Below are 14,376 nucleotides of genomic sequence, written 5' to 3'. Positions count from 1 at the left end.
CAAATGGGAAGAACCATTAGTGACCAGTGGTACAGGTCACCTATTGCATCACACAGATGTGTTTTAAAGCTAGTAACATGGTGCTGCAGAAATGACTCAGTGGGGAAGAGCACTGGCTGCTCTTACAGGAGCTGGGTTTAGTTCACAGCATCTACACAACAGGCCGTAACTGCAACTCCAGTTTCAGATCCTAGTTTCCTTGAGCACTGCATAAACTTAGTGCACATAAATACGTATGTACATGCAGACAGAACACTGAGAGATGTAACGATCACTTTAAAGGTTCTGACAAGATGCCAAGCCACACACAAGTAACAAGCTCCGTAAGCTGAATTCAGTCCCCTGGACCCTTACATGTATTACATATATTGACTGTATATGTAATGCAGTCTGGGAAGTCTCCCCGCCCCTTAAACTTGCAGTTCTTCCATGACCTCTGTCCAGCAAGTATTTTGCCCTCAAAAGAGTATAGGGAGGTGAGGCCCCCATAGTCTCTTCTATGGAATCTCTTCTATGATACCAGTTCCCCTGCAAACAAGCTAGTACAGCACAGCTTCTCCAAGACAGAGCAGCATTTTCTATCAAGATGATGGTGCAGTGTTTCTGGTCTAAGGGATTGAGAAGAAAGCCACCACAGTTCCATTATCGTTTTCACAGTTTATTCAAAAGTTGAATAGTTAAAATGTGGACATTTCCCCTCAAAACGAACCATCCCCACCACACTGACTCTACCACTATTCTTATTACTTCTCCCATGCTCACCACACACTCCTGCAAACACACGGGGATCGAGCCTCAACTGTCTATCAATAGAACACAAAGCCACGCACAGGCCCTTTTATTTCCTTTGCATTAGCTCTGAATAGAGGATTAAGGAGCTAACATCTTAACCCAGAGTTAAGACTTCCCTAACATTCCTTTTTCTTCATCTAAGACATGAAAACCCAAAGCAGTTCTGCTTACAATTTTAAGTCTTACATTCTATCCTCTGAATGGCTAAGACTGAGCTGACCTTCACAAACTCCGGGACCAGCAGAGGGCCGATCCCAGTCGTAGCTTGGCCAATGACTGCAAATTACCACACAGGTGCAAATAATGCTTAACAGTTATCAACACTTAAAACCAAATTCTAGTAATGCATTAATATGGAACCTCCACATTTTTCTGACACAGCAAAAGTCTTCTAAAGGTGGCAGCAGCTGTGACAGAGAAGGCACTTTGTGCTAAATTCAGTGTTTCTCATGAGAGAACGCCACAGCAGAGGCATGTCAGCCCAAGCTGCAGGCAACCCTTTTGGGTGGAGGGACAAGAATGCCCCAAGAAGGCATCTGCAAAGGAAAATTTTGTAATCATGATTCCAAGGCAAAATGGCTGAAGTTGGGGTAAGGAAATACCAAGACAAACACGGTTGCACCATGGATTGAGGAATGAGCTCAAGGACCCAGGGGGCTGGTCCTGCCTTGACTCCCAAGGAGGCTGTGGACACTTGCATGGCAGCACTTGCAGGTATTGCTTGCTGGTAGGCAGCGTGTGCCTCAAGATGATCTACAGCCGTGAAGGGAAAGTAAGGGTTGTCCACATGGTCCAGAACTCCTTGGCAGTGCCCAGTGGCTTTGTGGGCTTTCTAAGATCAAAAAGGATCACACTAGTACCTCTCCCATCAACAGAAGAGCAGCACGAGTCTTTCGGATGGGAGACAGGTCAGTAGATCAAGGTCTTTGTCCTAGTACCATAAGTAAAGTGCACCATGAATGAAGGCTGTGGAAAGCCACTTGCGAGGGCCAAGGTACGGGGAGAAACCACCAGCACCCGCGAGACGGAGATTGTTCCTTCTGCCACACTGTCGGCTGTTCACACAGACTTTCATTATTGCCTTATTTAACTACAGATCAGCTATAAGGAGAAAAATACTTGGTGGGCTTGGCAGGTGGCATATCATCACCACAGCACAGGGCGTTGGCTGGTACTCAGTGTGTGTAAGCTCAGTAACGTGGGCAGCTGCTTTTCCCCTTCATTCTGATCAACTTGGGGAAATCAAATTCTCTTTACAGCACATACCAAACTGGCTCATGGGGCTTCAAAAGAAGCAAGCAGCTGCTTATGGCCGATGGAGAAATGCTGTCTCTGTCCTATCAGCTCCCGGTGCACCGTGGAGGAATATCCACTTACAATCACATTTCAGAGACTTGACTAGGATGTATTAATGAGTTCTACAAACTTCTTGGAAGTTCTTTCAAGAGCGCAAGAGGAAAACCACAATGTTGTATAGAGACCACTGCCCCATTTAGGGTTCCCAGCACAGGCCCTATTTTGCTGCTTTCATGTAGGAAGGTATGGCCCCCCTGGCTGTCAGGCCCTCGAAGCGCTTGTATGTGTAGTTGATGAAGACCCAGTCTTTGTTCTTGTAGTCCGTCTCTGGATGATTGCTTGTGCTCACTGGCAAAGAAACAGAAGTAGGACTGAGTCGCTGCCCTCAAGTCACTGTCACCTCAAGGACAGCTCTGCCCCAGAAATAAAGCACCCTAAAGAACACAGTACAGCTCCCATTCAGAGAGATTCCCTTTCATTGTGCAAGCTTTCTACTTTGCTTACTTAAATGTTCTTATGTTCTGAGTAACGGAAAAGCAGCTTATGATTTGCTCAAACAGCTGAACATGATCGTCTCACTGCTGCCCACTGTGGGGACTGATAAACACTTACCCAGGATCAAGTCCCCCAGGGGATGCTGCAACTCTAAAGCCTGCAGTGGCAGCCAGTGGGATTACCTGTGGGCTTAAGAATGTCAGACTCTGGAAATTCATCGAAGTTTGAGGTATCATCGATGCTCTTGATTTCAATAGATATGGCAGCTGGTCTCTCCCTGTTAAGAACAGACACAGCCCAAATGACCACAGATGGTATGCTCACAGAGGATACTGCCCCAGTCTCTCTTGGAAGACTCCTTCCTGTCTGACATGGAGGACTATTCACTGTTGGCAACATTTTTTTTTCTCTAATGCTAAATAAACCAAATGACTGCATCCAAGCAAAATTATCATTAAAAATTGGTAATTCAGCCATGCATGACTTTAATCCCAGCACTTGGGAGGCAGAGGCAGACAAATCTCTCATGAGTTAAGGCTAGCCTGATGAACGTAGTGAGTTTCAGGGCAGCCAGAGCTATCCTGTCTCAAAAACCAACCGAACAAAGCATTCAGTCAGAAAGACAAGGGAGCTACAGCCCTGTGTCAATGCAGCCAACCCGCTATGAAAGAGTCCTCCTGGAAGGGAAACAGCTTCAAAGCCACCCACTTTTGGCTCTACACTGATTCCACTGGAAAGGTAAAAATTACCAGGATGCTGGCCACAGTGGAGACCAAGGAAAGCAGACTGTGAGTCCCAGGCTAGCTTAGACTATTCAGTCACACTATCTCAAAAGGACAAAAATTCAAGGATCAGAACACAATTGCAGTATAAAATGGCAGGACACTTTTCTGTTTAGCAATCAGCGAGTGCTAATGACAGCTGGAGCTTCAGTGGGCTGTCTAAGTGCCAGGGCCACACCTCCTCCTCGCTGGTCCTCAGTCTCCCAGTAACAGTCTCTGTCTGACTCCTCATTTTCACCACAATGGAAGACCCTGACCGTCTAAAGGGCTCTCTCCCCTTCCTTAGCCTGCTGATGATCTTTCCAGACTACTCTTTCGGAAATCGGAATCCACAGATGGTGCCACATTTCCGTATCCAAGCACTTGAGAGGAAGAGGCAGGAGAAACAGGGGTTCAAGATCACCTTCTGCTAGATACCTCACAGAAGGCCAGCCTGGACTACATGAGACCCAATCTGTGGCCAGCAAGATGGCTCAGTGGGTACAGGTCCTCACCATGCAAGCCTGGCACCTGATCTGATCCCCAGAACTACAGAAAGTTAGAAGGAAAGGACGAAGCCCACAAAGCTGCCCTCTGACCCTCACTCATCCCATGGCATGCATACCCTAAATGCTGGAAACTAATGTGGGAGTATACCTGATGTGTTCCCAGTCAACACCTTCAAAAAAAAGATTATTTTTTATTTCCTCAACTCCAGGGGCTCCGATTCTATGTTCCCATTCACAGCAGAACCTGGAAAAAAAAAAAAAAAACAGGCTTTTCAGCACACTCCAGTTTCTTCAGAAAAAGGAATAGCCAGGCTCCTGCATGTTCTTCCCGAGACCCCCAACCCCTGAAGAAGAAAGCAAGAGCCCGAGAGGCTCACTGCAATCCCAAGGATGGGCATGGAAGATGCTGGCTCTCTACCTCAGAATCAGGCCCTTGGCTTTCTCGGAGACGGGGACTTCTGGGGGAAAGGTCAGCGTCTCCTTCCAGTTCATCACTTTCTTGTACGTCTCTTGTGGGGTCTCGGAGCAGAATGGTGGGTAGCCTGGAAGGAGCAGGAAGTATGGATCTTTACAGCCCAGAACACAGACTTGGGTCGACTGAGGAGACCCATGTCTCTAACAGCAGCTAGACCTCTGCATATTCCTCCTCCCCATGCTGGGGGATTTCCATTCAGCCCGGAAAACATCTAAACCCATTTTTCATTTTTCTCCAATTCACAGTGGAGAGTTGTACCTCTGATGCCACTAGAGAGCCAACTGTAGTCAGCTGACAGCTGAGACTGGGAAGAGGAAGGACATAAGCAGAGATGTAGTCTGGGAGTCAACGCCAGAAGAAACAAAGGGACAACACGGTTAAAAAGGTCCCAACTTGGGCTGGAGAGATGGCTCAGCAGTTAAGACTGCTCTTCCAGAGGTCCTGAGTTCAATTCCCAGCAACCACATGGCGGCTCACAACCATCTGTAATGAGATCTGATGCCCTCTTCTTCTAGGGTGTCTCAAGACAGCTACAGTGTATTCACACACATAAAATAAAGAATAATAATAATAATTTTTTAAAAGGGGGAAAAAAGGTGCCCACTTGAGAGAGTTCCTCTTATGGTACCGTGCCAAGCAAGCTGAGTAAGCTAAAGGCAGAGACCATCCCAGCTCTTTTGGGAAGTCCATGCAAGAGGATAACAATTTGCTTCCCTATCTATCTCCAGCCTGCCTGCCACACAAGTACATTCATGTCCCAGATCATCTGACAAGTGACTCCAAACCCACCCTGTCACCACAGACTCATCTACTAGTGCTCAGTGGCATACGGCTATGCCACAGATGTGTGCGTGAATACAGAGACACACCATCCAAATACAAGGGAGAAAGAAAGGTTCCATGCTCGCAAAGCTTTGAGAGAGGAAGCAAGCCACAGTTCATAAGCTGAGAGACACACTGCCACGGTTAAGCTCTTTGTACACAATCGGTGCCTGATAAGTGAGAATAGCTATCAATGGAGGGAATGGAGGAACAGTTGGATTTAGAAATACTGAAAGAGAAGATGTCAGGGAGCCCGTGAGTACACTGGGACCCATTGAGGGAGCTGTTCATCAAGGGACTTCACTCTGAAGGCAGGAGAGCCACGCACCTAGTTCACCTCCAAGCCACTCCCTGTAAGAGCAATGCAAACATCTTTCCTGCGTGCACAGGAAGCATGGAGCTTACCGATGAGCATCTCATACATGATGACCCCGAGCGACCACCAATCGCAGAGCTTGTTGTACCCTGTCTGCATGAACACCTCTGGAGCAATGTAGTCAGGAGTGCCCACTGTAGAGAAGGCCTGAAATATGTGCACACATTAGGGAGGCCTGGTCCGCAGTGAATGCCTAAGCTCAGAATGCTAGTCCAGAGACCAAAGCCCTCAAGCTCCATCAGGGCACCCCAAACTACACAAGCAGGACAACCCAAGCCTAATACAAACTTACCTGTGACAGCACTTTCCAAAATGAACAATAAAGCTTTGTTAATAAGGCCAAAGAGCCCTTCTACACACACCCAGAGCCCATACCGTAAGTGACTAAGCACCCATTAGGAATCAGGCTCTACACCTGAATGAGCCTTCCTCATTCTGCTCAGCTGTCTGAAAGGACACATCTAGCCCAGTGCTGCAGGTAACACTCCACACTTGTCACTCAAGCCCTGAGAGGGGACAAGCCCAGTTAATAACAAGGCAAGTTAATAAACACTGAAAGTCTAAGTCAGCACTTTACTAGGTATTAGGCCCATAACACATAGACCTGCCATGTTATTACTATGTACATGACAAGCAAAGTGCTGCCCTTCCTGCATAATATACATGTGACCACCTTTACAAAGTACAACTCATGTTTAGTCTTCATGTATGAACAAACCAACGAATCATCTATTAAGAATAAATGCTGCTGGGCTTGGTGGCGCACACCTTTAATCCCAGCATTTGGGAGGCAGAGGCAGGCAGATTTCTGAGTTCCAGGCCAGCCTGGTCTACAGAGTGAGTTCCAGGACAGCCAGGGCTATACAGAGAAACCCTGTCTCAACACCCCCCCCCCCCACGCCAAAAAAAAAAAGAATAAATGCTGCTGTGGCTGGAGAGCGGGCTAAGCAGCAGGTAAGAGCACTGGCTGCTCTTGAGGAGGACCTGGGTTTAACTTGCAGAACCCACACAGTGGCTCACAAACATCTCTAACTCCTTCCAGGGGATCCTACGCGTACACACACACACACATCAGCAAGATGGTTCAGATGGTAAAAGCATTTGCCATGAAGTCTGATGACCTGAGCTCGAGCCCCACAAAGTGGAAGAAGTTTCCTACCAGTTGCCTTCGGACAAAACACACAGATGTGTGTTGTGCACACACAAAAGAATTAAGATTGAAGTTTTCTTAGTAGTAATTCAGTGGTGAATGTACCCTCTTTAATTAGCTTTTTCACATACTATCAAGGTAAATGTAATAAGGTTACTTACTTACTTTCAAGCTTATGGGGCATAATTTTGGATGTGTCCACAGTCAAACGCAAACGTTTTTAAATCCCCCCTCCAGTTCTGACTAGCAAGTACTTGTCTACCACAAAGTAAGGCAAGGCAGGCAGATGAACAGGAGTCCTGACTTGCCTCCGAGGATGAGCATTTTAAGTTTGAGAGACAGTGCTTTAAGATGGACATGGTGGGATAGCCATAATCCTAGTCCATTGGCAGACTGGAAAGGACTGGGGAGGGTGGTTTCACAGCCAGCCTCAGCTATCTATAGTTTTAGGCCAGCCTCAGCTACAGGAGACTTTATGTCAAAAAGCTGCTAAATTCAAGGCAGCCCAGGCAAGTGACTATTACTGAGCCACAGTCCCATGTCATTAGTATTCTTTTTACAACTCACTCAGACTGGTTTAGTACTTCAGAAGCCTCCAGTATTACTTACTAGCTGGCGTCTGTTTCTTTTCCAGGTCTCTGCTTTCCTTTTGGAATTCATGTTCTGAAAAGCTAAAAGAAGAGAGTTCAAGTCCTAATCAAAATTCAGAAAAGAATTCTGTGGCACTCTGGCACTAGTCAGACCATACATACACCCATCAAACATTCTGGGTAGGGCCAGGTGTGGTAGCGGGAGGCAGAGGACAGCAGATCTCTTTGAGTTTTAGGCCATCCTGGGATACACAGAGCCTATCTCAATGCAACAAAGTAAAACAAACACACACAGCCAATCAGCTCCAGGGTGACTTTCTCTATTGGCCCAAATATAAGCTCTAAACCCAGCAGCTCCGAGAGAATCACAGTGGAATTGTGAATAGTTTTATGTGGCTCATACAGCTAGAAAGGACGGACAGGCCTTATCAAAACTGTAGAGAAGGTATTGCAAATGTTTCTCAACTGGACATTGATTTATGGACCTTGTTTGGTTTTGGGTTTTGGTAATGGTAATGGTGAAGGCAGCAGGGCCTTCTGCGTGCAAGGCAAGCAGCCTGCTACCGAGTTACAACCACATCTTTTCTATTCTCCCTCACCCCGTCTCTATGTTCCCTTTTCACACTTATTCAAACCTAGTTTGTGGCACTCCAGAAAATCCACACCTGAATCTGTGTGGATGGGCCTGATCCACGCATACAGATGATGACACTCACAGTTCCTAAAGTTGATCAAAGATCTAAGAGCAGAAGTGGACTCCAGAGTTAGGTGCACTGTGGGTTTTCTAGGATGAAGTGAGGTTCCTGTGTTCATGTCTGTGCAGGCGCACACGCAGGTGTGCACACAGGTGCGTAACTGTGTATGCGTGGGGCAAGAGCTCATGTAGCATTTCTCAGGTGCCAGCCACCTTTCTTCGTTTTTCTCATCGTTCAGTGGCCTGGAACTTGCGTATTTAGGTTAGGCGGGTTGGGCACTAGCCCCAGGGTCCCCCCGTCCCCCTCCTCAGTGCTGAGATCACTGCCGTGTGCCTGCCTTCATGCCCGGCTCTTTATATGCATCCTAGGAATCAAACCCAGGTCTTCATGCTTGCAGGGCAAGAGCTTTACCCACTGAGCCATCTCCTCAAGCCTCAACTGTGACTTACTATACTCTCCTGTGTTCTGATACTGCTCAAGTAGAAAGATAACGCTTGCAACCAAACTATTCTAGAGCTGTTCTGAGCACTTTCATCTTGTCATCCTTGCTGCTTATACCATGGTCACTCCAGCACCTTCCTAGCAGAGGTCTGTCCTCAACGTCTGCATTAGCACAGTTGGAAGCACTCATCTCGCCTAGTCAGACAGCATGGGCAATACAGAGAAGTACTGGATCTCTTCTGTACACTGCTGGGAGACTCTCTCATGTTTCCTGAACAGTTTGGTCACCAGGGAAATCACTCACCCACCAGGTTAAGGACTGGGGCAGCTAACATCACTGTTCAACTTACTGAAATCACTGGGCAGGCTGTGGTTCAGATTCCTATAAAATTCTGTCCTGTGTGCTTTTTTCAGGCCTGTGCAAAGGCCAAAGTCGGAAAGTTTCACATGGCCCTGCGGGGGAAGGGGAAACAAGGGATGTGTGGACGCCTGGACAGGAAGACACTGTTACCTTCCAGCACCCGTTACACCTCCTCCAACAGACTGTTCCTACCCAGCTTACTATAAGGAAAAACACACAGCAAGAAATTTAAACAGATTTCCAGCAAAGTGTGTGGCCCATGTCTTTTATCCCAGCACTTGGGAGGCAGAGGCAAGGAGATATGAGTTTGAGGCCAGCCTGGTCTACAGAGAGTTCCATTTCAGCCAGGGCTACCTAGAGAAACCATGGTAGCCCATACCTTTAATTCCAGCATTGGAGACAGAAGCAGATTGATTTAGGCCAGCCTGGTCTACATAGTGAGACCTATCTCAAAAACAAAAAAATCCCCACCAGAAACCACTCACTGGTCATGTTTGTCATGAGACCGCACATTACAGTTCTTCTTTGTGTCAGACAGTGGTGGCCCACACCTTGAAACCCTGTCTCAAAAACAAAACAAAACAAAACAACAACAAAAAAACAAGAAAAAAACAAAAAAAAAACCACCCAAGTCAAACAAAAAAAAAAACAAACAAACATTTCTTCCTTATAACTGTATATTGTTCTAATTCTTTACTATATGAGACTATTCTTTTTTCTTTTAAGATTTATTTATTTATCATATGTAAGTACACTATAGCTGTCTTCAGATACTCCAGAAGAGAGCATCAGATTTTTTTGTTACGGATGGTTGTGAGCCACCATGTGGTTGCTGGGATTTGAACCTGGGACCTTCGGAAAAGCAGTCAGCGCTCTTAACCACTGCGCCATCTGGCCAGCCCGAGACTATTCTTTTTTATTAGCATATATTACTTATGCAAAACAACGGGCTTCAGACTGACATTTTCACATATGTACAAAAGGGAACCATATGCAGCCAACTCTTCGGCTTGTCTCCCTCTTCGTCCTTCTCTTCATTCAGTGGCCTGGAACTTGCCTATTTAGGCTAGGCGGGCTGGGCACTAGCCCCAGGGTCCCCCAGCTCCCCTCCTCAGTGCTGACTGAGATCACCGCTGTACGCCTTCCTTCATGCCTGGCTCTTTATATGCATCCTTACAGAACAGAACTGCTGTCACAAGATATTATCTGACAAGCCTCCTGCCCTCATGACACAGCAAGTAAAGTTTCCACAGAAAGACAAGAATCCTGGACCTTCCAAAGACACCTAGAAGGTTACCAAAAGAAACAGTGGTGCACACCTTTGATCCCAGCACTCAGAAGGCAGAGGCAGGCAGATCTCTTTTGGAAGCCTGGTCTACAGAGTGAGTACCAGGAGACCCAGGCTACACAGAGAAACCCTGTCTCGAAAGGGAAGGGAAGGGGGAAGGGAAGGGGGAAGGGAAGGGGGAAGGGAAGGGGGAAGGGAAGGGGGAAGGGAAGGGGGAAGGGAAGGGGGAAGGGAAGGGGGAAGGGAAGGGGAAAGGGAAGGGGAAAGGGAAGGGGAAAGGGAAGGGGAAAGGGAAGGGGAAAGGGAAGGGGAAAGGGAAGGGGAAAGGGAAGGGGAAAGGGAAGGGGAAAGGGAAGGGGAAAGGGAAGGGGAAAGGGAAGGGGAAGGGGAAGGGGAAAGGGAAGGGAAGGGAAGGGAAGGGAAGGGAAGGGAAGGGAAGGGAAGGGAAGGGAAGGGAAGGGAAGGGAAGGGAAGGGAAGGGAAGGGAAGGGAGAAGACAGGCAGGCAGGCAGGCAGGCAGGAATAGGACGCTTTCATTACAAACAAAACATTCTGATTTACAAGTAAAACATTTTAGAATTCTGGAGCTGAAAACAGGGAAGCAGCACCACACCCATTGCAGCTGCTAGTAATCTTATGCTAATGGATCCCCAAATCAGTCTCCGGGAGAGGGATAAACCATTGAGGGAGGTAGTAACCCCGCCCCGCCCCGGGATTTATTGAAAATACTACTAACACCTGTTTTCTCACTAGCGAAACCAGTGGACACAAAGTGCAGCCAGCAGCACAGACTCTTCTTGTATCACTGAAGGAAAGCAACATAGGCTGCAGAGGCTGGGGGCTCCTCTGGGAGCTTGGTGCATGTGGCACCCTGCTTTGTGGTGGACTTTGTGGCAGGCTTTTGCTGCTGGTGCTTCAGTAGAGGAAGGCTGCTAAATGCTCAGCTCAGGGAAGATGGCTGTCTCTGCCGTATTATAAAACTGACTTGGTAGTATTTGTGTTGTGTGCACACGAGGTCTCCTTGTAACTCAAGCTGGATTAGGAATTCCTAGCCTCCTCCCTCTGCCTCCCAAGTGGTGGAAGCACCAGCATGCATCGCCATATTATGCCCTGCTTAACTTTCTTGAGACAGAGTCTCTTATGTAGCCCTGTCTGCCACAGATCTCCCTGTGTAGACCAGCTTGGCTTTACCTACTGAGAGCTGGGATTCAAATCGTGCCTGCTTTTTTTTTTTAAAGGACTTTAGATTAAATTACAGAATCATAGTTCAGAGACAGGATGTGATGGCAAACTTACCTGTAAAATGGATAAAAACATACAAAAGATCACTCCAAGACAGACACGCTGGGCAGGGTGCTGTGCGCCCACGTACCTTGCTGTCCAAGAGAAGGTTGTCTGGCTTGATATCTCTGTGGATGAATCCCAGCTGGTGAATGGAGTCTATGGCTAATACTGTCTCTGCTATATAAAACTGAGTCTCCTCTTCTGTCAGAGTATCTTTTTTCATCAATAAAGTCATCATGTCCCCTGGAAGCAGAAAGATACAAAGCCACCACCATACACACAGAATGCATGTACACACACACAAACACACATAGACACACACACACGTAAAATATGAGTAAGAACCAGTTTTCAGATACATCTTCGTTATCTGCTAATATAAACCAACTACATCCGACTGTGCTGTGCCCCATAAAGTGATGATGTACAGGGTTAACGTGGGAGCAATCAGCAACAAATCTCTAATGTGTAAAGGCAAGAAAGTCACACTCAGAGAAAAACCTATCTCCCACCTAAGCACTACGCTTTTAATTTCATTTTCCTCTTTGGAGAAGTGAGAATTTTTCCACAGTTACAAAGTATATTTGTTTAGGACAGTATTTTGGACCCAGGGGGAATCCACTTGGCTTTTACGTTTGCTCACGTGTCTGTGTCTGTGAAGCATCTGCCTAGAGGGAAATGGCAGTTCCACACAGGGTGAATTGCTGCCTTAGAATGAAACGCCAAGTAAAATGTAAATATTTTGGGAGATTTAAACAAGGTTCCCCCACTAACATGGAGGGGGGGGTGGGGAACCCATGGGAAGAGGACTGTGGGCAGCTAGGCGGCAGTCACAATGCTGGGTCTGCTCCTCTCCACTGGAATGCAGCTGCCTGACAGGTGAGGTCACTGCCTGTTCCTAAGACCACAGGGCCTTCTCCTAACACCTCCCTCTATCCTCATATAACTCTTCATCGACTGACAAACTTCTCAGTGTCCTGCAAGGTGAAAATTTAAAGCTTAATACCAGCATCATAAAGCAAGAGGAAAATAAGATTCATATCCTAAAATTCAGCAATCAAACAAAAGCAAAGGAAATATGTAAAATAGCTAAAAGGAGGGTTCAGTTTCCACCTCATGTAAAGCTACTTAGATTAGAAAGCAAGGAAGAGAGAGGCCTCTGATCCTAGCACCTCCTGCTGCCCTCTGACAGCAGCCACTCGCTACCTGAGGCCAGGGGCAGTGGGGAGGCCAACCCTAAGGTCACTGCAGCCTTCAGTCCCAGGAGAGCAGCTGATGGATGGCCTTACTTGTGTGGGCTTGCCCATGTGATGGGACAGCTCAGGCCTGCTGGTCTTAGGGCTCTGCAGGCCAGCATCACCAAATACAAAGGGCAGTGTCTGAGGGACATGAGAAGCTAAGGAAGAGCTGCAATAATGGCTAGCAGACACATGATAGCCAAGCTGTTCCCTACTACTGAAGTGCTTAAGAAAAAAGGTGTTCTACCAGCCAACTCTGTGTTGTAATCTTCATCGTTGTTAATAAAAATTACTGGTGACCCTGGGTCTAAACTAAAGGGTGTCACAAGACCAATATAGCATGCCCCAATTAATTACATTTGTTTTGTTAAAAGCCAAAAAGAAAAAAAAGCTACTTTCTATTAGCTCAGAATTCACTGGTTCATCAGAAAAGAGACTGTCCCAAAAACATAGGGACACCTGCTCTGCCTTACCTGTCTAGGCTTGACACCTCAGAGAGGAGAGGTGGACTCTAGGTCTTAATATAGGTGAAGAGGGAGTTACTCTAACAAACCACAGGAAAAAAAAAAACCCCAAAAACACTGAAGCAAACAGTGCTATCACTTCAGTCCGATCAGCTGGACAACCCATGCCGGGTGCCAGCCAGCAGTGGCAGGCAGAGCTCCCAGTCTAAATGTGTCTAAAGGAAAAATAAATACAAGACCTGTCCACCTGAAATGGCGAGTGAATGACCGGCAGAGAGGCAGGCAGCACAAAGCTGTCTACTGCCCTCCTTTACGGACCTAGAACAGACACAGAAAGCGGTTCTGTGAGCACAGTTACAGGTAGAAAGGAGGGTTCGTTGCTGATGTGAGAGAAACCACAGAACAAAGGGAAATCGACCTTTCATTGTGAAGTAATTACCTCCAGGCAGGAACTCCATGATTAGGTAGAGGTTTAGCTTATCCTGAAAACTATAGAACATTTTCACAACCCACAAACTGTCTGCCTCCACTAGAATGTCACGCTCCGCACGAATGTGGCCAACCTGGAGGTATATGCATTTGATTAATGACAAGCCTTGCTCTGCTGTAAACTGTATATTTGTTTAAACAATTTAAATACTGTTCTGAATATTTAGTTGTGATGAGCAAAAGTTCTGCTAACACACACTGACCACCTTGAAACTGACATTTGACTTGAAGGTCTTTGGTGACAGAAACCTGGTAAGAAAGGCTTTGAAATCTGCTGAAATGAATGAATGGCTTCAACCCAACACAACTGCAGCAGTACTATGAAGTAAATCTCTGATTAGTTAGAATTACTGTCCTTTTATATAAATATGTTTATTATATATAATTATATGCATATTGTATATAATAAGTTTATATTTTTTATTTTTTAAGGCAGAGATTCATGTATTCCATGCTGGCTTTGAATTCTACCTCCAGATCCCTCTGCTTCTATCTCCAAAATCAAAGATTATAGGCATGAAACACCACATAGGTTTATGTGGTAAAGCAAGCACACTCCACAGCGTCCCCAGCCCTCTGTTCTAGTAATCCAGTAGAATAAACAGTCCCCAAGGTAAGACCCTGAGCAGTCCCACCTCAGGCTACACTATCTAGGTGAACTGGTTTCTGTCTAAGGTTTCTGTTTTCTCTGGTTGTTTCATTTTGCAATGCCTGAGGTAGAACCCAGGACCTTCTTGCTATACAAGTGCTCATGTTACTTAAAATTCAGCTACAGGCTCCAAACTGATATCAAAATAACAGAGCCCTGAGTGACAATCAGATCACCATGACACCGCAGCACTCTGTAGCT

At 46.5% G+C, this 14,376-nt stretch overlaps 1 protein-coding gene across 2 annotated transcripts in view; it reads right to left on the bottom strand.

The window, feature by feature from the left end:
- Window positions 1-637: 637 nt before the first annotated feature.
- Stk38 (serine/threonine kinase 38) overlaps window positions 638-14,376 on the bottom strand; it is a 36,215-nt gene continuing 22,476 nt past the window's right edge. For both annotated transcript variants that reach the window (XM_021149301.3, XM_021149304.3), the window contains exons 6-14: window positions 13,477-13,600; window positions 11,424-11,578; window positions 8,753-8,855; window positions 7,286-7,347; window positions 5,556-5,673; window positions 4,272-4,395; window positions 4,002-4,097; window positions 2,766-2,860; window positions 638-2,436 (exon numbers count right to left, since the gene is read on the bottom strand). In XM_021149301.3, the coding sequence (XP_021004960.1) occupies window positions 2,306-2,436; window positions 2,766-2,860; window positions 4,002-4,097; window positions 4,272-4,395; window positions 5,556-5,673; window positions 7,286-7,347; window positions 8,753-8,855; window positions 11,424-11,578; window positions 13,477-13,600 (1,008 nt within the window). In that variant the 3' untranslated portion in view covers window positions 638-2,305. The remainder of the gene's footprint in view (window positions 2,437-2,765; window positions 2,861-4,001; window positions 4,098-4,271; window positions 4,396-5,555; window positions 5,674-7,285; window positions 7,348-8,752; window positions 8,856-11,423; window positions 11,579-13,476; window positions 13,601-14,376) is intronic.

The sequence above is a fragment of the Mus caroli genome, unplaced genomic scaffold (genome assembly GCF_978045245.1).
Source record: "Mus caroli unplaced genomic scaffold, Mus_caroli_1 scaffold_18, whole genome shotgun sequence".
NCBI lineage: Eukaryota > Metazoa > Chordata > Mammalia > Rodentia > Muridae > Mus > Mus caroli.
Note: the sequence above shows the minus strand (reverse complement) of the source record. Positions and strands in the feature narration are given on the sequence as shown.